We start from the raw sequence: 26,915 nt of genomic DNA on the forward strand, positions 1-26,915 counted from the left end.
AGTAGGTTTGTCTAGGCTATATTTCTCTAGTTTGTTTATGAGAAGATCATGTGAGACAGTGTCCAAAGCCTTACTAAAGTCGAGATATACCACATCTACTGCTTCCCCCCCATGCACAAGGCTTGTTACCCAGTCAAAGAAGGATATTAGGTTGGTTTGATATGATTTCTTCTTGACAAATACATATGAACTGTTGCTTAACATCTTATTTTGTTCTAGGTGTTTACAAATTGATTGATTATTTCCTCCATTATGTTAACCCTATCTGCCATCATCTGCCCTGCCTGTCACCAGCGGCTGTGTTCTGCCACAGCCTGACACCAGCTGCCCCACCTGTCACCAGTGGCCATGTTCTGCCACAGCCTGCCACCAACTGTCCCACCTGTCAGAAGTTAAGCTGATTGGTCTATAACGCCCTGTGTGTCCTTATTTCCCTTTTCATAGATTGGCACTATATTGGCCCTTTTCCAATCCTCGAGTCTCTCTCCTGCCCTCCATGAGAACATGGCCACTGGTGACAGGTGGGGCAGTTGCTGAAAGGCTGTGACAGAACCTGGCAGTTGGTGACAGGCTGTGGCAGAACATGGTGGCTGGTGACAGAACCTGGCCGCTGGTGACAGGTGGGGCCATTGGTGACAGAATATGGATGTTGGTGAAAGGCAGGGCAGCTGGTGACAGACTATGGTGGCAGGCGATGGAACATGACCGCTGGTGACAGGTGTGTCCATTGCTGACAGAACATGGTGGCTGGTGACAGAACCTGGCCGCTAGTGACAGGCAGGGCAGTTGGTGACAGAACATGGTGGCTGGTGACAGGGCAGTTGGTGACAGGCTGTGACAGAACATGGTGGCTGGTGACAGGGCAGTTGGTGACAGGCTGTGACAGAACCTGGCGGCTGGTGACAGGTGTGTCCATTGCTGACAGAACATGGTTGCTGGTGACAGAACCTGACTGCTAGTGACAGGGCAGTTGGTGACCGGCTGTGACTGGCTCCGGTGACCTGGCCGCTACTGACAGGCGGGGCAGTTGGTGACAGAACATGGTGGCAGGTGACAGGGCAGTTGGTGACAGAACCTGGCCGCTGGTGACAGGGCAGTTGGTGACAGGCTGTGACAGAACATGGCCGCTGGTGACAGAACATGGTGGCTGGTGACCGGCTGTGACTGGCTCCGGTGACCTGGCCGCTGCTGACAGGCGGGGCAGTTGGTGACAGAACATGGCGGCTGGTGACAGGTGTGTCCATTGCTGACAGAACATGGTTGGTGACAGAACCTGACTGCTGGTGACAGGGCAGTTGGTGACCGGCTGTGACTGGCTCCAGTGACCTGGCCGCTGCTGATAGGCGGGGCAGTTGGTGACAGAACATGGCGGCTGGTGACAGGTGAGTTGGTGACAGAACATGGGTGGCTGGTGACAGGGCAGTTGGTGACAGAACATGGCGGCTGGTGACAGAACCTGGCCGCTGGTGACAGGGCAGTTGGTGACAGGCTGTGACAGAACATGGCCGCTGGTGACAGAACATGGTGGCTGGTGACCGGCTGTGACTGGCTCCGGTGACCTGGCTGCTGCTGACAGGCGGCGCAGTTGGTGACAGAACATGGCGGCTGGTGACAGGTGTGTCCATTGCTGACAGAAGATGGTTGCTGGTGACAGAACCTGACTGCTGGTGACAGGGCAGTTGGTGACCGGCTGTGACTGGCTCTGGTGACCTGGCCGCTACTGACAGGCGGGGCAGTTGGTGACAGAACCTGGCCGCTACTGACAGGCGGGGCAGTTGGTGACAGAACATGGCCGCTACTGACAGGCGGGGCAGTTGGTGACAGAACATGGCGGCTGGTGACAGGTGTGTCCATTGCTGACAGAACATGACTGCTGGTGACAGGGCAGTTGGAGACCGGCTGTGACTGGCTCTGGTGACCTGGCTGCTACTGACAGGCGGGGCAGTTGGTGACAGAACCTGGCCGCTGGTGCACCCGCCCCCCTGCCCTGCCCTGCCCCAGTTGTGCCCCGGGCACTCGGGGGAAGGTGCCTGGCGGGCAGGCGCCGAGGGCGGCGGGAGGCCGGAGTCCAGCCGCCAGCAGCGGCCGTTGGGGACACTCCGGACAGGCTCACGCGCTGCCGGCGCTGCAGCCTGCACACGGGGCGGGGGCTGCGCAGAGGGGGAAGGGGACCGACCGACCGACCGACTCCCCCTTCGGGGAGCCCCCGTCCACCCTCTGCGGGAGCCGCCGGCCAGGCTGCAGGGGAGGCGGGGGCGGAGTCACGCCGGCGCGGCGGCCGCCACCCACCGCGGGCTCCCGCTGTGTCGCCGACCCGTAGTAAAGATGGCGGCCAGCCGAGGCCCTGCCCGGCCCTGCCCGCCCTCAACATGGCCCGGGCGGCATCACGGCGGGCGGTCACGTGAGCGCCCCCAGCCCCGCCCCCAGCCGCTCCACGGCGCGCCGGTGAAGCCCCCCAGCTGCTCTCGCCTGCAGCCCAGCGCCGGGGAGCCGAGCCCAGCCCGCGGGGTGCCGCGGCCGGCGGGCTGAGCGGAGCGAGGCCGGGCCGGGCCTGCAGCGGCCGGGCGGAGCGGAGCGGCCCGGGATGTGCACGGGGCGCAGGAGCCATGTCCAGGGTGAGCGGCCCCGCGCCGGCCGGCGGCCCCGGCAGCGCCAAGGAGAAGCGCTCGTTCAGCAAGAGGCTGTTCCGGGGCCGGGCCGGGGCGGGCGGATCGGGCTCGGGCTCGGGCTCGGCCCCGGCCCGCTCGGTCAGCGGCTTCATGAGCCGGATGCTCAAGACCCTCTCCACGCTGTCGCACTACAGCAGCGAGCCCGAGGCGGCCCGGGGCCCGCCGGCCCCCCGCCTGCCCCCTCCGGAGGCGCCCAGCGGCCTGGGCAGCTGTTTCCAGGCGGCCCGGCCGCAGCAGAGCCCCGAGCCGCAGCCGCAACCGCCGCCGCCCGAGGCGCTGGAGCCGGGCCCGGAGCTGGTGCCCGGCGTGGCCGGGCTGAAGAACCACGGCAACACGTGCTTCATGAACGCCGTCCTGCAGTGCCTGAGCAACACCGAGCTCTTCGCCGAGTACCTGGCGCTGGAGCACTACCGCGCCGGGCGGCCGGCGGGCGGGGACGGCGAGCCCCCCTGCGCCGGGCACGGGGACGGGCCCGCGCTTGGACCCGCAGCCGCAGCCGGGCCCGGGGCGCCCCCCGCCAACGGCGTCCCTCCGCCGCCCAAGGGCGAGGTGACGGAGCAGCTGGCGCAGCTGGTGCGGGCGCTCTGGACGCTGGAGTACACGCCGCAGCACAGCCGCGAGTTCAAGGTGAGGCGGGCTCTGGGAGCGGGAGCGGGGCGGAGACCTCCGCAGGGGCAGGGGCAGCTGCCGGGGCTCACGGAGCGCGGGGCTGCAGCAGCCGCGGGGCTGGGGGTGGTGCAGCTCCCGGCTCCCTCCCTTCTGGGCTGGGCCCGGCCGGCGCTGCCCGCTTCTCTGGCAAAGGGCTGGCCACGATCCATGGCATAAATGCGGAGTGCTCTGCTCTGCTCTGCCTGCCACACCCAGCAACGGTCCGGGCTGGGCGGCTGCTAACACAGCTGGCGTGTCTCTGCTCCGGGCGTTCCCTGCCATTTCAGGTCACGGTTGCGGCTGGCCTGCGCGGACTGTGCTTGGCCGTAGCTGCAGTTTGTTGGAACTGAGTCTGGGTTTTTTATTATTGCACGGTTGTGCCATGGTCAGGTACATGGAGAACTGCGAGATTCCTCCTTCAGCAGTTAGCTTGACCTGGATATGTGGAAACCTTTCACTGTTCTAATGACTAAAAGGAGAACATGTAACTGAAACACAAGAGGGAAGGCAGGTTATACAAGGTCATACTTCAGTTTGTACTCTGATTTCATAACGGTCTGACTTACAAGCTGAGGGGTTTGGTACACACTAGGAAGATTCTTTTATTGTTTCAATTAAGCGTTGCTTTCAGGAGGAAGGAACTCTGTTTTAGTGGATGTTTCTTTTTATTCTTGGTCAACATCATTTATCTTGGTCAGTTAAGAGTTGGGGACCAGATGTGGGTCCACTAGCAGAAATATAAGCGGATTCATAAGGCATGTCATGTTATACATTGGTAGTCACTAATGGGTCTCTGGGATAACCAATACCTATGTAGCTTTTTGAGCGGCTCATGGACTTCACTGAATGTTGTTTCTCACGTTCTTCGTAAGCAAAGATGCTAGCTAGCTGTAAACAGGCAAATAGCAGACTGGAGTTTTCAGAGTTTGAAATTTCTGTGATGCAAAGCGAAAATCTAGATGGTGAAATCTGAGTGTGAAGGTAAACCTGGCAGCATTTGCAAACAGCTTGTTTCTTCTCTGTAGAGCAGTTGCTTGTTAACCTGGCTATGGTAGCAACACCCTGCTTACCTTCTTAAACTAGTTCAGTATTAAGTTAGCCCCCACTCCCTTTACTCTGGGATCCAGTCTCATGTGCCAGTGGCTAACTCTGTCCTTGAGACGAGTTTCCCTAAGAACCCTGCTCTGAATAAGTTTACAACTTATTAATGTCATTACCAAACCAGGCACTTCACCAGCTGAGTGTGTACCAGGCTTTCTTTTGGTGGTCTTTTCCTTTCTTAAACTTTATTCCAAAGTCCCTTGGAACAGAATTCTGGGGTTCTTGATAAATCTGAAATTAATATTTCTAGATGCATGGCCCAAATGTTGCTAATTGAAAGCTTTGCCTACGGTGGAATCAACTTGTGGCTGTGAGTGGAAGGTGTACTTCGGTCCTCTGATTAGCAAAGCTGAGCCGTGAAAAATGGGTTGTATTGTGTAAATCATGCTCTCTCTCTCAAGTAGCCTCCTGAAACCACTGCTTGCTTTTGTCTCAGGCCACACTTGTGGGATTTTCTGTTTCAGGATGTGTGAACTTGAGATTGTTGACTTTTTTTTAACTTGTGGTCTGGTCATAAGCATTATCAGGCAAGGTTAGTTCTTGGTGTTCTTAGGAAGTCTTTCATCTTGTGTAGACAAAATCTAAGAAAAATTAATTACCAGGTTTGCACGACTGCCCTATCCTCTTACCACTAACGTAACTGCACCGTTGCTGTAATATGACTAGATGCAGGTGCTGTAGGAAATGGTGTTGATTCAGTGTACACAACTTCCCAGCCTGGTGCTGGGGATTACGTATTGCTGCTGTCTTTCAGGAGAAATGCAAAGTGTGGTTCTAATTTGAAACATGCCTCTCCGTAAGGGGCCTTGTGGGGTTCAACGTTTGTGTATCAGCAGCTCCAGAGAACTAACATCACTTCTAAGTGATTTCAAAAGAGCAAACTTGTGTTTTAAATAACCATGCCACAAACTCAAGCTATAAATCAAACTCCGTTCTTTCGAGGTCTTGCATGGTCACCAGTAATTATTCTGTAGATCAGATTCTATCCTTAATAACCCTAGTATTTTCATTAACAATCTTGTTGGTTTTGCAAAAGCCAGTAAAGCATCCGCTTTGCTGTCCCATTGCTGTATGGACTCTGCAGCACTAGCATATTAAAACTTTGTCACTCAAGTGAGCAGGTCTGAGACTGATTACATGCAGAAAGTAGGTCTGTTGAATAAGAAGATGCCATTCTTACAGAGTCAGTCATTTTTAAGACTAGATTCTTATATGCAAACCAAGTTTCTGACCATGTGGAAATATTCAGTTTCACTTTTTGCAAGCGTTGAGACTTCTAACCTTCACATCTGTGCCAACTCCTGTTTCACTCGGGTGCATTCTGCCTACTTAAACATTTCTTCTGCAGTTTTGGTTTCTGCTCTAAACCGCTGTCTAGCATTGTGCTGTTCAGTAGCTGTCATGTTTACTCCAGAAGTCAGGTCACTTCTGTGGTGGGGAAAGTGATCTTGTATCTGTAGTCTTTAAAGTACCGTAGGATCCTTTGGGATGAAAGGCACTGGGCAAAGAGAGGTTATTCCTGGGCTAACTTTATTCCTAGCATAGCGAGGATGCTACTAAATTACCTTCTCTGTAACAATGACTCTCGGGAGTATCACAATTCTGTGCTCCCATGGAGGATTAAGAGACAGTGGAGATTTGATTTTGTTCATCTGAACGGTCTCTACTTTGGGTAAATTCCTTTTCTCTAGAGTGGGATGAAGAGAGGATGCATTGGGTTATAGCAAGAGCAGCCAGAAATGTGCTTTTGTGGGTCTGAGGTGGCTCTTCATTTTCCAAGTGATGGTGCGACCTATAGAGACTGCAGGTCCCAGCATGCAGTGCTCTACCTTGATCTGAGCAACTAGGCCCCATCAAATTCTCAAAAGTGCAGCATGTGAAGACAACACATTCTTACTGAAGATGACTGAAGATGGTAACAACTTGCTCCACCATATGTACGTGCCAGGTGTGCTCTTTAGATTCCTGTTACATTGCCCATTTGGGTGCTGCAGTGACAAAATTTGGGCTCCCCAATCTTCTGGATTTGAGACAACGGCCAGCAATCCTGTCTGTTTCTGCACAGGAAATTCACTGATGTCTTTCCATGGCATTCCTCCTGCTATTTCCATGTTTTTGTTGTGAGGTCTGTCAGTTCATTTCTGAGCTGGGCCCCACTAGCTGCAGTTGCTGACATGTGCATGATGCAGCTAACTGTGTTCAGCTGTTATGTTGTGCATGGCTGCTCGGTAGCGGTCCTCACATGAGTGGATAATTCTGTGTTCAGTACTGAGTATCATTGGGCAGTAGAAGCACTGGAAGAACAGACTCTTGGAACTGCAGGAATAATTAAACCCTTTCTGGAAGTGCTTGGGGGCACTGACACATCATATAATTATTTTTTCTGATCATGCCCAGAGTGTGCAAAGTGCTTCCTGAATAGAGACAGGATGGTCCTCTCCCAAGGAGTCCACAGTCTAAAAGGGGGTATATAAACTATTGCTGATCATTCCTTCCACTGCCATTATCAAATAATCAGCTGACCTTGCATTTGGAAATTCTATAAATTAATTCAGATTGCAGAGGGGTTTATATAGCGCTGACAAAATGGTGATGGAATGGAAGGAGGCATATTGTAAGTTCTTTGGGGCAGGGGCCATATACTACTCTTGTGCTTGTACAGTGCCTCCATGAGGCCCCACTCTTGGGTGGTCTTTAAGCACTACCATAATAAACATGATTAATAATAATAATACCTGGATAGAAACAACTCCTGCCCTCAAAGGGTTTTCATAGAACTCTTTTCTGCATTCCCATTCCTCTCAGAATCCCCACTGCATCTAGGTGAACGCCTCTCTCTAGACATTCGTTTGATGCAGCTCTGGCATACAATTTTTTGAGTCCCTCAGGAGCCTTCTGGATGATCTCAAAAGCAATCTATCATGGGGAATTCTGCTGAGGGATTGTCTGAATCAACAGTCAGTGCACAGTGAGCTAGGGTGTTCATCTACCTTAATAGCCTGCCACTCACTGGCTGGCTGTGTGAACCCTACTGACCTCACGAAAAGTTCCTTAGTGTGCTTTGATAAATTCCTTTATTTATCAGAGGGGCCACATGGACAGTTGGTAGATTCACACCCCATCATACTGTGCGCTGTTTGTTAGACAGGCCCTGAGTAAGATCCATCTTCACATCTGCAGAGGGTGTGCAGGCTTACACAGATGGGAAGTGATTTGATGATGATACTGTCAGGTACTCAGCTGCCTCTTTACAAGGGACAAGATGTTTCCAGTGAGTTGGCTTTCTGCATTTTCCATCCTGAAGTGTAACTGTCCTGAACCTGCGGTTAAATCCTATGTTTAATGGGATTGTTATTTGTTAACTAACAGATTTGCACAATGCCTCTTAAAGGTGTAAGTAAATACTCTTACCTCTGGCTAAAGCAGGGACTGTAAATTAGGGGAAAAGTAGAAATTGAATTTTTCAATTTAAAAGCCACAGCTAAACGAACATTGTTGCTTCCAGTAATGGACACAGCGTTGCCTAGTTCTATTCTTTCCTTGGTCAGTCAGTAATACGTTTATTGAAGGTATCTGGAGAAGAACAGTGTTGCACCCCTACCCAAACAGCAACTTCCTGGGCAGACTTTTTGGACACCCTAAAAGCTTGTTACCAGAAAATAATTACATGAATGTGAAGTTCTTGTAAATGTTAGTGTAGCAACCAGCATGCTTTGGAAATCTAAGTGTCCTCTGCTTTGTGGCTTGGGATGGACTATTGCTGGACAAAGACCATTTTCACTTTGCTCTGTGGAGTAAGTTGGGATGGGGAGAAGATGCTGATTTGCAGGGGGAGTGGACTTCCTACTGTCAGTTACACCCCTGCTGACTCTTGGCTTGTCCTTGATCTTTGTGTGTCTCTCCTATTGCTTGCCCTTGTGACTTGCCTTTTGGGTGAGGGCACTTCTGTCTGAACCCTTATTGACATGGATTAAGTCTCCACAAACCCTTTATCCTTCACTATAGTTCTTTTGCATTTAAGGTGTTTTCTTTGCTTTCAGGTTGCCTGTAAGAAATTGCCTAACCCACAGTCCATGAATCATGTCATTGTATTTTTTTAAAAAACAAGAAAATCCATTTAAAACAAAGGATTTGTATGGTAACTCTGTGGAGCTCAGTGGAGTAGGCTCACCGTAGCTAATTCTACAGTGAAAAGAGAATGTTTACAGAGCTAAATCAATATCCACTGTTTGGTCAGATATGCATGACACACCATGTTTTCTGTGTCTCCTAGAATCTCTCCAGTCTCCTAGGACCTGGTTTTTTAAGCCCTTGGTTTGTCCTATTCTCTGATCACAGGAGTGTTTGAAGTTCATTATCATACAGAGCACCTCTAATAAAAGTACTTACCTAGTTTCACTGGGTTATCGTTGTTTCAGACAAATGCCACATGTGTAGTCCATTGTAGATAGATCCACAGATGGTGTCTGCAACCAGTTCCAACCTTAAATTAAGGCTCCATTGTGGGAATAAGGTGTTTGGAGTTACTAATTTACCTCTGTGATGGAAGTGGAACTGCCTTGTAACTGATGAATACCGTGTGCTGATCTGATTATTGAGATGTTTGTTGTACATCTACATTGGTGCAGTTTAATTAGGGTGCTGTAAGAAAAAATAAAAAATAAACTGGAAGGGAAGAAGCAAATTATTTTCAAGTGAAGGAACTTTCCAGTCCTAAATTTCAGTGATAAGCCTGGCTCAAGATAAGTCACTTCTCAGCAAACACTTGATTTGCTGAGAGACAATGCCAGGACAGGAAAAGACCTGGGAACCAGAAGATCAAAAGGACTATAGGGTGTGTCTCCACCCCATCAAGAGAGAGAAGAGGTGCTTGGGGAACTAGATTGAGACAGGCACCAGCTGGAGGTGTCTGAAGAAGGTAGGCCTGCCTAGGTTATCATTGGGGATGGTAAGCCGGATATGCGTGTGTACTCTTCTAAAATCCTTTTTCTCTAAATGCTTTGTTCCTACTAACCAATAAACAATACAACGATGCTTTGGTTGTGAGGAGGCTGTTTGGTACATGTAGTGACCACTGGCTCAAGGATCCTGAAAGGAAGACCCTCATTGGAGCTGCTTGATCAGCATGATTGGGTCCTGTGCTGGAGCACAAGCATGGGAGATGAGCTGGGAGTTTGGTAGGAATGTGTGGGTGGAGTTTGGGAAGGGCATGAAAAGCAGTTCTGTATTGGCTGCAGGGGGTGGCGGTGGCGGCAAGCACACATGAATTCAGTCTGCAGCATTATTAGTGACTTTAGCAGCTTTGTTCGCATCTCCATGGCTTTTATCATGTGCCTGTGACCTGCTAGCACTCGCTCCTTGTTTTCCCTTATCTCCTACTTATCAATTTTCTGATTTTCAGACACTGTCTCTCCATGCCCTTTTTTCTTTTCTTTTTTTTTTCCCCCCACCTCAGAAGACTGGAGGAATTCTTGGAACATCTCCTTTTTTATTTCTTCATGGTCATTTTCTTATCAACTGCAGGCACTTGGCAGGTGTGGAGGGGTTTCCCATCAAGGGCACAACTGTAGAAGCACAGTAAACAATGAACAGAAGCATGACTGAGAGTGCAATAACAGTATTGATACATGACTGTAAAATACACCTCTTTTCACTGTCCCTGGCGAGCACACAGCTCAATGATCGACCAGGGCATGGGGAGTTGTACCTGAGGGGAGGGGGCGCTCAAGCTGGGGAAACAGTTCTGGGTGGTTATTTGGGGTATTGATACAGATAGGGACAAAATTTCAAATTGTGCCACCATTTTCCACAGGTGGGCGCCATGGAAGCCGATATTGCACTCCTGAGAGTAAGCAGGGATGCTTGGGTTTATCTCCTCCATGCGAGCAGCTTCAAACTGGCTCCCTATGCGGCTTGTCTGTGTGCCACTTTGGTCCCTGCACAAGTGATAGCTGATTGTAGGAAATTTTCCTGTGCCAATGGGGGAAGAAACAGCAGCTCTGCTGAGGAATGTCCGGCAGAGAATTGGCGAGTATCTTCAGGAAAGTTTCCTAGAGATTTCTCTGGAGGGTTCCCATGAAATCTCGGTGTGCATTAATACACTTTTCGTCTGCCCTGGCTGGCTGAGCAGGGGAATAGGAAGCACATGCAAACACAGCTGCTCTTGTGCATTTCTATCCCTTCAACCAGCTGTATAATGCAAGAAAGCAAAGGATCACTGTATCTCATGTAACTGAGCAGCATCAGCTCAAAAAAATCACTTACCCAAGCTCCTCTCTCCTGCATCCTGCACGCCAGAGCTGGAGGGCTAGGACTGGCTTGAACCCCCCTGGGTCAAGAAGAGGTCCTGGCTCCCCATGTCCCCAAATGACCCGGTCCCCTGCTCTGCATCATCCTCTAACTCGATCGCCTCGTCCATGACTTTGTCAGGGTTGAGTCTGGTGTTCACTGCCTCTGGGCCCAGGTAGGTATCCACAGGGTCTTGCCACGCTGAGGATGGCTTCCAGCTCCTTATAGAAGTGGCAGGTATTTGGCTCTGCACCAGAGTGACAGATGACTCCCTGCCTCTTGGTAACCCTGCTGCAGGTCCTTGACTTTCACGTGGCACTGCAGCGTGTCCCGTTCATAACACTTCTCTGCCATTAAACGAGAAATTTGACAGCATATATCAAAGTTCCTTCTGCTGGAGCAGAGCTGGGACTGCACAGCTTCCCTCCTCAAATGCTGATCGATCTAGAAACTTCAGTGCACTCCAAGCAGGAGAGCTTTTGGTGCATGGAGCCGCCATGGTCACCTGGAAAGATGAGATGTGAACTCTCCATGCCGACCAAGCAGGAAGTGGAATTTCAAAAATTCCCGGGACTTTCAAGGGGGAGAGGCGGATGGCTGCAGGGCAGCAGAGTTCAAACTGATGTCCAGAGCGGTCAGGATGGGCATTGTTCCTGGAGGCCAGTTACTGCAACATAACCAAGTGTGGTGTCTATAATGACGCATTGTCTCTAAAAGTTTGGTGCAAAAAGCTCTCTGCCCCTTGTCTGTGGTTTTATTTTGTCACAAAATCAGGGGAGTTGGGTCGGCGGATAGAGGGGAGATTGCAGTGTGTGCACCACTACTGTTGTGTCATAAAAAGCTGACTTTGGTTGACAAGTCTCTAGTGTAGACCAGGCCTCAATGAGCTATGTGCGGGCGGGAATGTCTCCATTCTCAGAGAATTCTTTACTTCCTGGGCGGGGAGAATAGAAATAAGAATTTTACTGCTAGGAAAGTTGCCCACGTTCCACAACTGTACTTGTGTGCAGTCCAGGGACAGCAAAGCAAAATATTCCGTGAACAAATATATTCAGAGTGTATGTGGTATGACCAGTGATATCCTTACGTAAATAAAACTGATGAGAAAGGAATGCTTCTTGTGTAACAGGGAAGCTTCTTACCAGTTAGTACAAGTACGGTGAACATTGTTTTGTATCAGTTTAGTCAAGCCAGTACAAATGTTGAAATGTTGAGCAAATCAAAGGATGAAGGAATAAATTGATTCAGTATAAGTATTTGAATGTCATCGCTACGGTATCAGGCAGTGCTTTGCTGAGACTGATGACCTGTTTCCAGGAAAAGGTTATTGCCTTCCCTTGTTGACAACTCCCACTACTGTGTATGAGCATGCTATGTGAAATCTTAGTAGAAAGAATAAAGTATTTCTGATTTCCATCTGCTTAAATAAGAGCTAGCTCTTCTGCAATATACAGCTGAACCTCTTCCTGCATAAAGGCTGGGTTTTTAGCATACATTGAATTATATATTTTTTCATCTAAACATTAACAAATGCAGCCTTGTGATCACTGAGTGTCGTAGGGACACAAGTGGGAGTTGGGTACTGCTAACTTATTTTGGCGCACAGGATCTAGAACTCGGTGCGAAGGGTTTGGTACTTCAACTTCCGTTTATGGAGCAAAGCTGGCTTTGTCCGGCCTTGTCTGCACTAGAAAGTTTTGTCGACAAACGTTTTGCTGGCATACAGCCACCGCTGTAATTAAATCACTGTTGCGTGTCTTCACTGTCTCCTGTCAGTGGATTGCGTCAACAAAGTAAGCAGTGCACTGTGGGTAGCTATCCAACTGGGCGCAGGCTGCTCTGGGAAGGATGAAGGTTTCTGAATCCCATCATTCCATGGGCATCCTACTAGTTTGACAGCTCTTTTAAACTGCCCGGTCAGCCAAGCTGACACTGCTGAGCACAAGAAGCTCACAGAAGAGGGGGGAGAGGTGTGTGTGTGTGTGTGTGTGTGTGTGTGTGAGAGACAGACACACACATGGAGAGAGAGAGCCTGTGTTGGGGACAGTGAGTAGAGTGTCTGCACTCCTCCTTTCTCTTTAACTTCAGACAGCAGCAGCTGGAGGCAACCAATCCCAAGTCCCTCACCTCCCTTCCTGGCTCTGCGTGGCACAGCGGGAGTTACACCCTTCCCCTGTAGCTTAGGGTCGGCAGGACAGAACTGTTTGCTGTGCTGTGGAGTGAGCTCCATGGTGAGTTAATTTGAAAACTTTCTGGGGCTTTGACAGGGGAGGGGCGGAGGTGGACGGCTGAGCTCAAGCTGTTTATCAGAGTCGTCTCATGCAGGCGTGCTGGGATAATCGGGAGGCTATTTTTAGCGATATAACCTAAGCGCAGTGTCTACACATGTGCTTTTTCGCAAAAACTTTGCCGAAAAAGGCTCCACGCCGCTCGTCTAGGTGGTTTGGTTTTGTTGACAAAAGGGTCACTGCAGTTTGTCGACAAAAGGTGACATTTGACAAAACTCTCTAGTGTAGACCAGGCCTCAGGAAAGCTGAGTTTTCTTGTAAATTGGATGATGATTGTACTCTGGTCGTCATCTGCTAACTCTGCCTCTGACTAAATAGGTGACTGTTAATGAGTGATTAAGCCCGTAGCTATTTGTTACTACTTCCCTGGTAGATGGAGGGAGGTTAAAAATTCCTAGTCTGGTGCCTGGCCTGGGCTGCCTGGCCCATGCTGACCTTCTGGGCAGAACTAGAGTCCTTTCCCCGTGCACATACAGTCACTTGGGCCATGAGCTTCTCAGCTTTGAAATTCCATCCCATGCACTTGACTAAAAATTGATCATTTTAGGAAACAGTAATTATTTATAGGGGGAATGGGATCCTCCTTCAGGTCAGAGTTAAAAGCCTTGCACGCTGCACATTCACCACAGTGGTCAGTTCTTTTTATTCTGTATGAAGGGTCAATTGCATGTTTGTTTTTAAAATTGTACTGTAGTTTAACAGTACTGTATTTTAAAAAAAGCAGCAAGAGAAATGACTTAAAATTCAGTGTTCATTATCCATGGGGAGAAAAAAGCCAACAAAAAAGCCCACCAATTTAAATGTCCATTCAAGTAGCACTACAAAAAATGCTGCAGCAAAATGTACTGGCACTAGTCTTTATAATGACAATTTAAATAAAAAAGAAAAAGTATCCAAACTTCATTTCCTGCTTAAGTAAAACAGGATAAACTATGTGGACTTGAATGAATCTTTAATGGTACTCTGAGGTTGCTAGGTTGCTAACACGCTTTTTTGCTGTCAAGGTGTATAGCTTTTAAAGTATCATTAGTTTCATAGCTACAGCTTCAGGCTGTTGTTCAAGCCATTGAAGACAGGTAGCAAAGCTCTCTCTTCTGCTTGCACATTGTGGGAACTTCTTGGTGTTCTCTCCCTCCTTGTCACTGTCATTGTCCGGTTGTGCTGTGTCTCCTACCCATTCAATTATCTCATGGTAGCTAAGAATAGGGTGTCTGTTTTCATGTTTAGCCATTCTTCCTGCTCCTCCAGGGTAATGTCCAAAAGCTGTTACTCTTCCGAAAAACTTAGTTAATTTGGAAAACAATGATCAGAAGGAAATAAATCATCTGGTTCCGTGTTATCAATAGATGACCAAAGTGTATTCCACAAGCGTCTCAAAGACTCAGAGCCAGTCTCACTTCAGGACTCTGCACACATGTAGACAGCATCTTTGATTGTCAGCTTTTTACAAAAATTTGTGTAAGATTCAAATTGCATTGATCCCAGGAATAATCGCCATAAGAGGTTTTTCTTGTATTGACACCTTGACTGAATGAAGCTTCTGACATTTGATGGCAAAAACAAACACCGAATGCTTGTCTTCCGTCGATAGACTTTCAATGGCAGGGTGAGATGGAGCATTATCCATCAGTAGCACAGCTCATATAGGTGAAGATTTTGACTTAAGGTAGTCTTTCACGAGTGGACGACAGTGTGTGTGTCTTTTAAACAGTCTGAGAAAATGTCTTTATTCATCCAAGACTGTGCTGACGGTAGTAATGGACAGATAGAGCTGACAGCGCACGTTTGCAAAGCAGTGAGGTTTCACACTTTTGTGAATGAACACCAGTGGGAGACTGAAATCCCCGCTTATGTTATCAGTAGCCCTCAGCGTGACCTGATCTTTACTGGATTTGAAATTCTTCCTATTTTTCTGAACTGTCTGCCACAGTCTTGTTTGGAAGTAGGTGCCAGTATAGCCCCATCTCATTGCAGTTAGATACTTGGTCCTGGGAAAGTATTTGCTGTTCAATAAATGATTTGAAAGTGTTTTTTAAATACACCAGCGGTATTCAAGTCAGCTGTGAGATGCTCTCCTTGCATCCCCAACTGCTGTATTTCACACCGATTTTTGAACCGACAGCCACCCATTCCTTGCTTTAAAATGGTCCTCACCTTTGTCTGGATACATTTCTAGGTAGAGTAACTTTGCTTTTTCTGTAACTATCACACTGCTTATAGGAGTGCCTTTGGATCTCTCTTGTGCAAATCACAGATGCATTGCCTTATTAAAACCCTAGTCCGCTGTGTGTACAATACACCTGCTTTTTACTGCTCTTTGGCTGCTTTTGCAAATTGCTTTATTTTTTCCTGGCTTTTACAAGTATCAGTGACGGTTGATTTCCCAATGTGACATTCTACTGCTATGTTGCTGAGGCTAACACCGTTGTCAAGTTTTTAAAAAGATTTCTAGCTTGTGTCAGTTCCATGTCTGACATGTTTGCGCTTCCCTCTGCTTGCCATTTTGCTTAGTCATTCAGTACAATACTTGAAATAACTTCACAGGTCAATGAAACTGCCCTCAAATGTGCTTTTACTGCCAGGCTAATAACATGTCAAATTCAGCTGCGCAAGAAGTCTCCTTGTGTGATCACATCTAAATACAGGATAAGAACTAAGGGTAAAAATTTCAAAGGAGCCAAAGAGGCTGAGTAATATCTTCAGCCTGTCCGTTCTGCTTCAGTGTTAGCATGTGGGATGCAGGCTTGATCCCAGTAACCTCATCAATGTTAGCCTTTTTCAGGCAGTTTCACATATTGGTAGTGCTAGTATAGACTGCTGGTGTCTTGGCACTGTTTGTCTAGACTGGCTTAGATCCAGGCAAGGTGACTCTGATTGAAATGCCTGTGCCCTATCTGTTTGTGCTACCGCCGGAAGAGATGCGATGGTGGAAGACTTCCCAAAAAAAGGTTAGTATAGATGTGGTGAATTGAGTGCTAAGGCCCCAGCTGCTCTGTTAGTTGGTATCACTATCAGGTGCCTTTTCTTAATAAAATTGAAAAGCAAAGCTTAAAACCCTGTGACACAATTGCAGCACTTCTGGCATGTTGTCGGGAGTAAATGCGACTTGCCATTCACTAAAGTCTCTGGCAGTCTTGATGAGAAATGTTTTTTTATGTAATCAGTAAGATGTGGGAGTTGCTTTTACTACTTGTCTGTAGTTGCTACTAGGAGACTCCACCCGTCTTTCAAAAGGCTGGAGAGTGTTTGCTGTCTTTGCTCTAATGACCCTGAGGAGGGCTCGCTGTGGCCAAGTCATGGTCAGGCTGCTGCTTTGATCTGTCGAGTCCAGTGGCTTGCTGGAGGCTTGAGTTCAATGGGTTAGGCTGTGGATCATTCTTGAGAGGTTGGTCTGAGTGGTAGGAGCAGAAGGAGGTGGAAACTGGAAGCAAATTTCAATGGTGCACAGCCAGGAGACACTGACTCCCTGGTTTGTAAAGCCGGGTCTGTGGTAAGGAGGGAAGGGGCAATGAGGCCTGACCTCTCTAGAAGGCAAAGGAAACAAACACAAGGACGGGGAAGCAACGCTGCACACTGCTTTGCCAGATAGCCCTAAAAGCTTTTTCTGATTAGGTATGTGATCTCCGAGATGGCAGGGATCTGTCACATACGTCACATGCTTCGGCAGTGTGAGAAAAGTTACACAGCAAAAAACATCAAAGTGGCCGTTCTGGTCCCAGTTGGTACCTGATAAAACGAGTGAGTGACTCGTCTCAATGAGAGTGAAAGTAATTAATCCATAAGTGTGCAGACTAGCGTTTCTAAATGGGTGCTTGCCACCAAAGTGAGAATGTGCAGGGTCCCGTTTGAAAATTTGGCCTTTATGACTAATCAGTGACATCGGATTGTTGTTGATGTGGCAGGTACCTTCTTATTTATTTTCCAGCATATGAAATGTGCTGGGAGCTTTACAGAGGAAATACAAGCAAGATCCCTGTCCCAGTGGGTTTACAATCTAATCTGGGATATGGGGTAACAAATGAGGCAGTAGGATAGGGTGGGAAGGGGAAGTGACTGGCCCAAGATTGCACAGTAGGTCAGTGGTAGAGAACTGAGGTCTCCTGAGTCCCAGTCCTGTGTCCTGTCTCTGCTTTTTAACTACATTTTGAATCCTCTTCATGTGAAAAGAGTGTCCCATCCAAGGTACTTTGCCTACTAGTGTTGAGACCCAGGTCTTGCTATCAGCTACTTCACTGAATGTTTATATTTTTAACAGCAGGGCTGTCTGCATAGCACCATCCCCAATCACCGTGTGACTGAAGCAGGGGGTTATTTTACCAGAAGGCTTATGGTTATTATGTCCTCGACAAATTGTTGGGTTTTTTCAACAAAATGAGAGAACTAGGAATAGGGTAATTAAAGCTTAAAGCTAGAGGAAGTGAGCTAATTGCTAGTGTTTTGCCAGCTGGGCTAAGTGTGCATTGATCTATGAATTTGTTAAAGCTAAGAGCTTCCTATTTCTATTGAGGCTGTGACTTTCTTTAGAGGAACAACCAAATTCCCATACTTCTCTTTGAATGTGAGTACTCTTGTGTAGAACAGAACGTAACGGGAGCTTCTGAGGGTGGCACGCTGCCAGAGAGGCTTCCGCTTTCCTCTTCGGAATGCCATGCTTAGCTGTGTTTGCAACAAGACTCATCAAGCAATTTTGGATAAGGATAAAGAGCCTTAAAGCTTCTCCTAGCAATTTCATATGAGGTAAGGAGGTAAAGCCTGCTTTACCTTCATGATTGACTGATGTATTTCCTCCTTAAATTCCTGAAAGACTGAATTGACTACAAGGCTGTAAAATCAATCCCAAAGGAAAAGGGTTCAGTTAATCAAAATTATAAGCACCTTATTTTTACTACCAGAGCAGCATGACAGTTAGTCAAACACGCTTGGAAGCTAGAGGTGAGCCCAATGCATTATCAGCTCAGCAGTCCATCTCAGACAGAGCAGGGAGCTTTTAAACAGCTGTGGACATGTTGTTTGCATGTGGCTTATTCCTCTCCATGGAATCTTTAAATCTACATGGTAATAATGGATGGCTTGGTGTTTGTCTGGCCAGATGGCATTTGCTTTATGTGCTAAGGTTAGGAATGGAATAGGAGGGTCAACTGTAATACCATACAAACATAGCCGGCAGTGAGGGAGCCCTATGAAACCTGGAGCAAACTTCATCAAGAGCTATAAAACAGGCTGTTTGTGTGTGCACTAAGTATACAAAAGCTTTCTTGAAATGTTGTTTTTCTTCTGAGGTAGGAGATGGTTTGTATTCACTAGGGTACAACAGTCACTGGGAGGTACTGTTTTGAAATACTAATTCATGTGCCATTTCAAAGGACTGTGTGTTTTCCCTGACCCATCTTAAACTGGAGTTGAAATCATGGTGAAATGAATTTGGGCTGCAGTCTTCTGACAGGCTGATCTGTCTTGTTAGCCCCCATTTTCCAGAGTGTTCATCCAGTGAAGCAAAAAAGCCCTGTGGAAAGAGATCTTTCTCCCAATGGCTTTAGTAGCCATGTGACTGTGCTAACCCACCCTTGCCACTTAGCCCTTTGTAGAGCCAGGATTAGGGTTTTCTGGGACGGTCAGCAAGAGGATTATTTGGGATATCCCCAACCCCAAATACCACCCCCATATCTGATCCTTCTTAAATCGAAGGACGAGTCACCGTCCGCATTTGCTGCTGCAGGAGAAGTGGCGCTTATGATTGAGCAGAGTTGCCAGCCTCCTAACACTTGTCTGAGGAAGGACTCTTCAGCTCAGCTGGAAGTCTGGAGGATGTGAAGCCTCCATCTGATGGGGGAGGTGAGTTGTGACCAAATGCACCCCTGTATTCACACCCTACACCCATGATTCCCAATCTTTTTATATTTTTCCCTTACTGGTGCAACAAAGCCCTAATATCTGAACTGCCCAGGAGGGGGCTGGACAGTGCTGAACACCCCTTTTGTGGAAAATTTGGGACTGGGAGTGTGTTGGGGTCACCCTGCAGGTAGTAACCAAGGCTGCTGGAATCCAGTGTGGCTGGTGTGTTGCTGACAAGCTGCTGGGATCAGAATGGCTGGACCAGGGACTGCAGCTATACACAGACACGCAGGGTGTGTGAGACCTGCCTGCTGTTTGCGAGTGACCCCGGTTGGGAGCTGCAACAGCAAAACTTTGTGAGGCACTCCATGTTTCAGGGCAGGTGGTGATGCAACCTCTCACTAGTCTGGGTGGTACACTGGAATGTGACAGGAGTGTTGGGCACAATTTTTTCCCCACTGTTTCCCCTCTGTTCTCCTCTTATCTCTCTCTATTGGGAAGCATCAGCATCTCTTTTCCCCATTTTGTATTTGTGCTCCATTATTGCTGTACATCCTTTCTCAAATCATTTTGTTTCCTGCTCCATCACAGAGTGCCCTTTCCTTTTCTGTCCCCATGAGGCACTGCAGTTGGTGGGGCAGGAAGAGGAACTCAGAAACCCTCTTCCTCTTCCAGTTTCCCCGGGGTTTAGGTCCCCTCTTTGGGTACATCTGGGTTGGGAAAAGTGCTTGAGGTTGGCTGACGTGTTAGCCAATTCCGACTTAATCTCAGCCTCTCCCTACTGTAGACAAACCCTTCCTTTGTTGCTATATTACCTCTTCTGTCTTTGCCCCTGCCCCATCCGACTCACCCCAGATGATTGTTACTGTTAAAGGTGTGGGAAAGGGAGATGGTTTCATCTGCTTCTGCATTTTTTTGCAGTAGTTGTCTACCTTCATGGAGGAGTCTGCTTAGTGGCCAACAGGCCAGGAAGGAACATGAGTTGGCCCCCCACCAGTCATTGCAAACCTAGGTAACTTTTTTTTTTTTTTTTTTAAATTGCAATCACTACCATTCCAGGGACGTTGTGTTCTGTTTTGGGGACAAATGGAAGATCTAGGCTGTCCAACTCCTTTTTGGTTCTATGGTGGTTGCTCTTGGAGAGAAATACCTAGAAAGTGCAGAGTTTGTATTTCACCTGTGTAGAGAAGGATAGCTGGCTGGGGGTATGTGTGCGGGGTTGGAGGTGGTTGCGCTGCTGTGGTCAGAGAGCTCTGCTTGAGACACCATCTCCCAAATGCAGAATGAGGTGTGGGTGACTTAAAAATCTGTTTTAACATGACTGAGTGTTCGTGTATTGAAAGATAAAGAATAGAAATCTTTCCTGTGCACATCTGTGCCATTGTATTATCAGACCTCTAATGAGCTAACCCCATCCGTTCACATACCAAATCCTTTCCACAGCTGTTTCCTACACAGATGCATTGGAAAATAGCAAGACCACACTTTTCCAGTAAAATCGTGTGTATTCCAGGGAACAGAAACGCCAAATGAAAGGCTAATAATTCTGTGCCATATGGTTTTATTTCCTGTTTGTGATTAGAACAGTAAATTAGACTGGTGGTTGGGCCTTGTCTGTGTGGTTCTATACTGATGTAGTATCACCAGTGCAAATACAGCACTGGTGTGAACAGCAGCTTGCGTCTGGACATGGTTCCCACACTAGAAGTTTGTCCATTTAGTTCCCACACTGTAGACAAGATCTGACTGTGGAATTTGGAGACTTTTCCCTTCCTCCTCCTAATGACCCTGTTGCTCTTGTTGATTACTTTGCTGCTACAGCATCTTATTAGAAGAAAGGCATGACACATTTCACAGAGCAGCAAATATAACGGTTTCAGTAACAACAAACCCGCTTCATAGCAGTGATGGCAGAAGGCCTGAGTAGAATTGGGAACACGCTGCTACTATCAGTGGAGTCTCCATAGCAAAGCACCTCTTGTGAGGGAACTGCATTTGATGTTCTGTGGTACTTCCTGATTCACGTCCAGTGACCTAGCAGTCCATCTCCATAGGCAACTCTCTTTATTCTCTGCCCACTCACTTCTCAGTGTTATGGAGGTGGCCAGGATGACTATCATGGAGACACTTGTGAGGCAGGGAAGGACGATGATACCACCCAAGGTGTACTGTTTGCTGCTAGTTTCCTGGCTTTTCTCTCCATTGTGAGCAGAGATTGATTTCTGCAGGATTGGCTGATTTTCTTGTGGTGTGAAAGCTCATCAGCAAAGCTTATTCATCAAATGTTACTATGCTTTTGATCAGGGTGGATAAAAATCAATGATTTTAAAAAAATCTTTTTTTTTTTTTTTTTAAATTTAAATTGGCTTTTTTGTTTTTTAAAAATTATCAACAAAATACTACATTTCTCTCTCGTTTAAAAAATAACAGTTACAATTAAATCTCATCACAAACATGCTAATAAACCTACACTTAGTCTCATAAAAATGAATTAATGGCTCTAGTCTGTCCAGTCTAACTACCAGCTCTTGCTTCTTGGAAGTTCTGGGCTTTCAGTTTGTTTCAGTTTCTGTTTCTCAGCAGACTAAAATCACACCTGCAAAGACAGACACAGGCTAGATAGGATTGTTGTTGTACTGTGCTTGTGTGGTGGTGGAGCTGGGCCAAGCAAGGCAGAGGAGTTAGTTAAGACACTGTCTTAAAGGCACAGAATATTTTCATTTGATATTATTCACTCACTGCTGCAAACTTGGCAAAAATTGAGAAAATATTAAGAAGAAATGGAAGGATGCTCCTTAACACACGGCTGCAGTGCCCATTTAATGCATCTTTTAGCCAAAGACTTAAGTATGTCTTCTCCAACATTTTCTTTTATTCCTGAAGTTGCAAAATACTTCCGTAACAACCATTTTCCTTCAGCTTCACTGAAGAGAGCTGGAGGATCCAAACTAATTCTCCCTCAAGATGTTCCATGGAATTCTGTGGTTAATTTGAACAATGTATTAAGAACTGGCCTATTCTCATAACTTTGAAGAAAATCGTGATAAAATAGATGGAAGTATCACATCCAAAGTATCTAACATTGGATTAAAGAGGAATGTAGAGGATATGCTCAGTATGCGGAAGCCTATATCCATAGCCTTAAACTTCAGAGAAATTGTTGCTGCATTGCTGATGCTGTTGAAATTTGGAAGGCACTTCCAGAGACATTGAAGAAAGAAATCCCTCACCAGAAAGTTAAACTGCAGGCAATAAAGAAGCGAATGGATCAAGCACTAAACTCCACCTCATTTTTTTGCTAACATTCTCAACCCCAGATATAAATGTAGATGCCTAGCTTCTGAAGATGCTGCTGCCATGGCACGGGCATCTCAAAATTACTCCTGAGTAATGCCAGTCATGATAAATGTCAGGGCTGGAGCAGCACCATTTAAACAGTGCATGTTTACTGATGTTTTGAACAGTCACTCCCCTGAATTGTTGGAAATCATTAGCCAGGCACCTTGAAACAGAGTTCCTTCAGTTGCTAAGCCAACTTTTCACAGCAGTAGCTTCCTCTGCAGGCAGAGAGAATATTTTCATGGGTTGATGTTATTCACTCAAAGCTAAGGAATCGACTGGGAGTTGAAAAAGCAGGAAAACTGGTATTTCTGTTTGTCTATGAATAAAAATGACAATGGGAGTGGGGAAGATGAGAGCTAGTTGTAGAAGTTTTAAGGACCGTGTATGTTTAGTGTTGTGATGATATAAGGACTTTGCAATCACTTATAAATGGTTAATAGATCATACAACTTTTATTATTAAACCTTTAGTTTTTAGTTACTGAAGGGTTGGCATCAGTGTGATCACTGGGTAGGATCTGAGTTATGTATTGACCTAGCTAAGTAGCTGATCCCTTGGGATTAGAAGGACCTAATTCTGGTGAAACTGGTTTTCAGTAAACACTCCTCATAACGTTGAACATCTGGGTATGAGCCAAGGGCTGAAATGCCTAGCAAGATTGCATTTTTGACTTCTTGTGAACTAGTGTGGTGATACGGAAGTTCACCTTTGTTGTTGGCTTGGCATAATCTGATGATAGAATACCACCAGTGTGGGGTGAGTCTGCCCTATTTCTCAGTGGTCTGTCCTGAATTTGGCATCCTCTGCTGTGGCCCACTGAGACACAGTGAGCGAAGGATCCAGCCCCAATGAGCCAGGAATGATCACAGTTGGGTGGGTAAAAACTTGCACATAACCTAAGCTGCTGCCCAGCTGAATAGTAGCTTAGGTTATGTGCATTACGTGTGCTAACCTTCTGTAAGGTTGCACATTTTCTATCTCCTAAGTCGTGCTAGGGACCCAGGCTTTCCTTCCTTCTTGCTAAATAGTTAAGAAAACAGAGAAAATCCCACTTCTGTTTCCAATGGATGGAACTGTTTGAAGATGTGAGAGTAGGACACACCCACCCCCCTTCCTACCACCCTACCTGTGTTAGACTTCCTTAGGGGGTGGTGAGTAATCTCATTCCCGTTCAGGGCTGTTTTATGTCTTTATTTTCCCAAGACAGCAGTGACTGAAGGTGGCAGCTAATAGTTTTCAATATGGTCACTTCTCATCTTGAAGCCAAGCATAGAAGCTTTGCGTGCTTAAAACCAAGTGAACGTGAATGTTAATGGGAATTGCATATGTGCATTAAGAGGGCAGAACCTCCAGTGCTTGGAGATGAAAAGAGAAAGGTCACGAGTTCTGTTGCTTTAAATGTGTGTCCTGTGAAAGCATGTTCCAAGTGGGTGACTTGAAATTCCCTCGCTGTTTTAAAGGATCTTGCTTTAAGAAGCAGCAGCGAAGGGCAGTGGATGGCAGGCAGGGTTGTTCATGCTTGGAGGCTTCTTTGACGAAGAATAAGCTTTTCAAGTATAGAAACCAGCTGGAGGGAACACACTTCTTGTGTGCGGAAAATCCATGATGGAGGCTCTGAAGTAGAGTCCCCAGGTCGCTGCTATGGGCTGGCCTGGGTCTGCCCCACTTTCCAGCACAGTCCTGCATGTCATCTCTGGGTGGACAGAGCTTTGAGTGTGAAGGTGGATTCCCTATAGCAACTAACCGTCAGATGGGGTGGTGGCAGCAGCAGTTGGACCATAGGCAGCTGTGTGATACTGAGAGCAAGTTGGATGAGAAGCACATGACCACCTCCATGATGTGAATAATTCACACCCCTGAGCGACGCAAGTTACACCGACCCAACGCCGGTGTAGACAGCTCTCCCACCAACATAGCTGCCACCTCTTGCGGAGTCAGGTGTTAACTGACAGGAGAACTCTCTCCCGTTGGCTTGGAGCGTCTTCACCAGAAGTGCTACTGCAGCGCAACTGCAGCTGCTGTAGTGTAGACATAACCTTATTCGTAAAAGGTGATGGTGGAAAAGTGATCAGGGAGCCAGAGAGCCGGCCAACATCCAGTATAAATATATAGAAGATGCATGAGGGGCTGGGGGAGAGAGACTCCTCTAATTGTGCGCAAGAGCTTCTGAATCAAACGCTTCTACAGAGCAGAAATCTGGCTACTGCTGGACTCACATAACCTTGCTCTTCCTTCCTTCATCTCTTGCCGGTTGCTGGGCTGAGGTGGTTTAAAACGACAGTTTTGTTCTGCCAACACTTTGGGCCCAGTTCAGTGCTGCCTGCTTGTGAATGCCGTTATAGAGCCTGTTTCTGATACAGTGTGCAGAGGGCTCTGTTAATACTGTGTGTTCTCTGTTAGGACACTGTGCTTTCTCTAAGGTTTTCCAGGACCATTAGACCCCCAAGTTCCCCTGCCATTCCTGACAGACTAGACTAGGTTTAAAATGGCTGCAAGCTATGACCCTCCGCGTGGCGACCTCCTTGGTTTGTTGGGGATGTGTGCAGTGTGGGTGGAGAAGGAATATCAGGTCTCTAGTGTATACAAGACTCTGCAGGTGGGAAGACTCCAGTCTGTGCAGGCACGAGCAATAAATCTACTAATGTCACTGGAATTGCATGTCTGTATTGAAAGCCGATTATCTGCCTTAGTTTCCACTTCCTCTCATTTGCTGCCTCAGGGCAGGTAGGCAGATTACTGAGGATCTAGAATAAATATGTATTGGCCCATTTCTTTCCCCTGTGGCGACCTCCTTTCTTAGAGGGATAAAACTAGTAATCCAGCCGCCGTTCTCAAATCTGTTGTAAAGTCTTATTAGAGAAATGGAAGTGAAGGGGAGTCTTGATAACGTTAGCATGTGTGGCTCGCCCAGCAATCCTGTTGGCAGGACCATTATTGCAGACTGCATTGCTTTCTCAGTCCAGCTTGCTGGCCCTGATTCTGCAGGGATTGTTCGTTTCTGGGTTGGCAGCTGTAGCCTGTTGTGCTGGGAAAGTCTTTGTCCTGTCACATGGCTGGTATGGAAAAGCAACTCTTTTCAGCTTCATCACAATGGTTTTCAGATCACTTGCAAACATGGCTGTTGAGCCATGCTCAGTGAGGAGTCTTGGAATTATTTTGTGGATAAAATTGCTGAGTCTAAGACCTGGGAAGTAGCTGTGTCCCCCTCCTGGCTAATGAAAGTCAGTAGGAAGGTGTTGGGCCTCTTGCAGGTGACTTAGGAAACATGCTGATGACTGAGGGGATGGTGATGCTATTGCTCAGTAAATTGTCTCTCAATGCGGCTGATCACTCCACCTGTCAAATCTCCCGTTTATTGGGCAGGAGAAATGATCAAAAGCTGGGCAAAGCTGCCTCAGCGCTGTAGGGCGTTTTCAGATCTCTCCTCTGGTTAGTTTGGTTTGGGCCAGGATATACTGCTAGTACAGAAAGTCTTTGATTTTTAAGGCCTGAAAGGACCTTTATGATCATCTAATCTGACCGTCTGCATAACACAGGCCAAAGAGCCTCATTAATAGCACTGCAGGTATTGGTGAGGCGGATCTGCTATGGATGGCTTTACAGGAAGATCTCCAAGGCAGGAGTCCCATCACCTCAGTATAGTGCCAGGCACAGTGGAAACCTGATCCTGTTTGACGACGAGGTGCTGCAAATTGGAGATGAAATAATCTGCTCCGGTGGATCAGTTGCCAAAGGGATGCTATAGACTAAACACACAATCTTTGATTTATAAAATGTGCTAAGGGTGACTTAGGGGAGGAAAAAACAAGTAGGAAAAATGATCCCGTGGGAGATCTGAAAGCAGGGTGCGTGTTGTGTGGCTGTATGGCTAAGTATAGGCAGCAGCATTGTAAACACAGCCCCATGGCCACCACAATCCCTGAAACTGCAGGGTGATGGAGGAGCTGAACTGCAGGTTTTTACAGCTGGTGAACTCCCAATAGGCAATTCCTGTTTGTGTCTAGGTAGAAACAAGTCTGGGCACATACCCGTGGTGCCTGCACATACTTGTAATACAGTTCTGGGAACTCAAATGTAAATCAGGTGTATCCCTCTGGCTCCCAACGAATAGCCAGTGTAGCTTCTGTTTCCCAGCTCTTCCTGGTGTGAAAATCCCCTACAGTGCAAGCAGTGTCTGTCTCTCTGCACTGGGGGTGGGGGGAAATTGAGCGTGTCCGTGTCTCTCTCTCAGCGCCATCCACATCACCCTGTAATCTTTTGGGGGAATGTCGGTGGATTAGTGGTGTTCATGCCATTTGCTACCATCACATTGTTTTACTCTTTTCTATGTTCTATCCCTTCCCGGGTCCTGTCTGTCTGGTCTATGTAGATGTAAGCTTTTCAGGACAGGAACTGTCTGCGACTGTGTATTTGTGCAGTGCCTAGCACAATGGGGCTTCGTTCTTGGCTGGTCCTTGGGCACTACCATAATAAACATGATTAATAACAACATGGAGTCTGCGCATTCCCAGAGGCATGGCATAGGAAACAGTCTGCTTCAGGGTGGAGCGGCCTTGTCAGAATTTGCCGAAGATGCGTGGATGAGCTGGGAGATGGCTTTCGAGCACTTAGGACAGGAGCCTTTTGTGTAGATGGGTTACTGGAGGTGGAATGTGTCTGAGGAGCTATCTGCAGCGTGCTGTAAAGACAATGTATTCAGCTGGGGAAGGCAACTTTCAATGGGTTTGCTATGAAATATCAATTATTA

The 26,915-nt window shown here is 47.3% G+C and overlaps 1 protein-coding gene across 1 annotated transcript in view; it reads left to right on the plus strand.

The window, feature by feature from the left end:
* Window positions 1-2,175: 2,175 nt before the first annotated feature.
* USP31 (ubiquitin specific peptidase 31) overlaps window positions 2,176-26,915 on the plus strand; it is a 55,211-nt gene continuing 30,471 nt past the window's right edge. Inside the window, exon 1 of the mRNA XM_067534104.1 lies at window positions 2,176-3,296. Within this exon, the coding sequence (XP_067390205.1) occupies window positions 2,607-3,296 (690 nt within the window). The 5' untranslated portion in view covers window positions 2,176-2,606. The remainder of the gene's footprint in view (window positions 3,297-26,915) is intronic.

Source organism: Emydura macquarii, unplaced genomic scaffold, assembly GCF_026122565.2.
Source record: "Emydura macquarii macquarii isolate MOO-44397 ecotype Brisbane River unplaced genomic scaffold, CSIRO-AGI_Emac_v2 contig_3390, whole genome shotgun sequence".
NCBI classification, from domain to species: domain Eukaryota; kingdom Metazoa; phylum Chordata; order Testudines; family Chelidae; genus Emydura; species Emydura macquarii.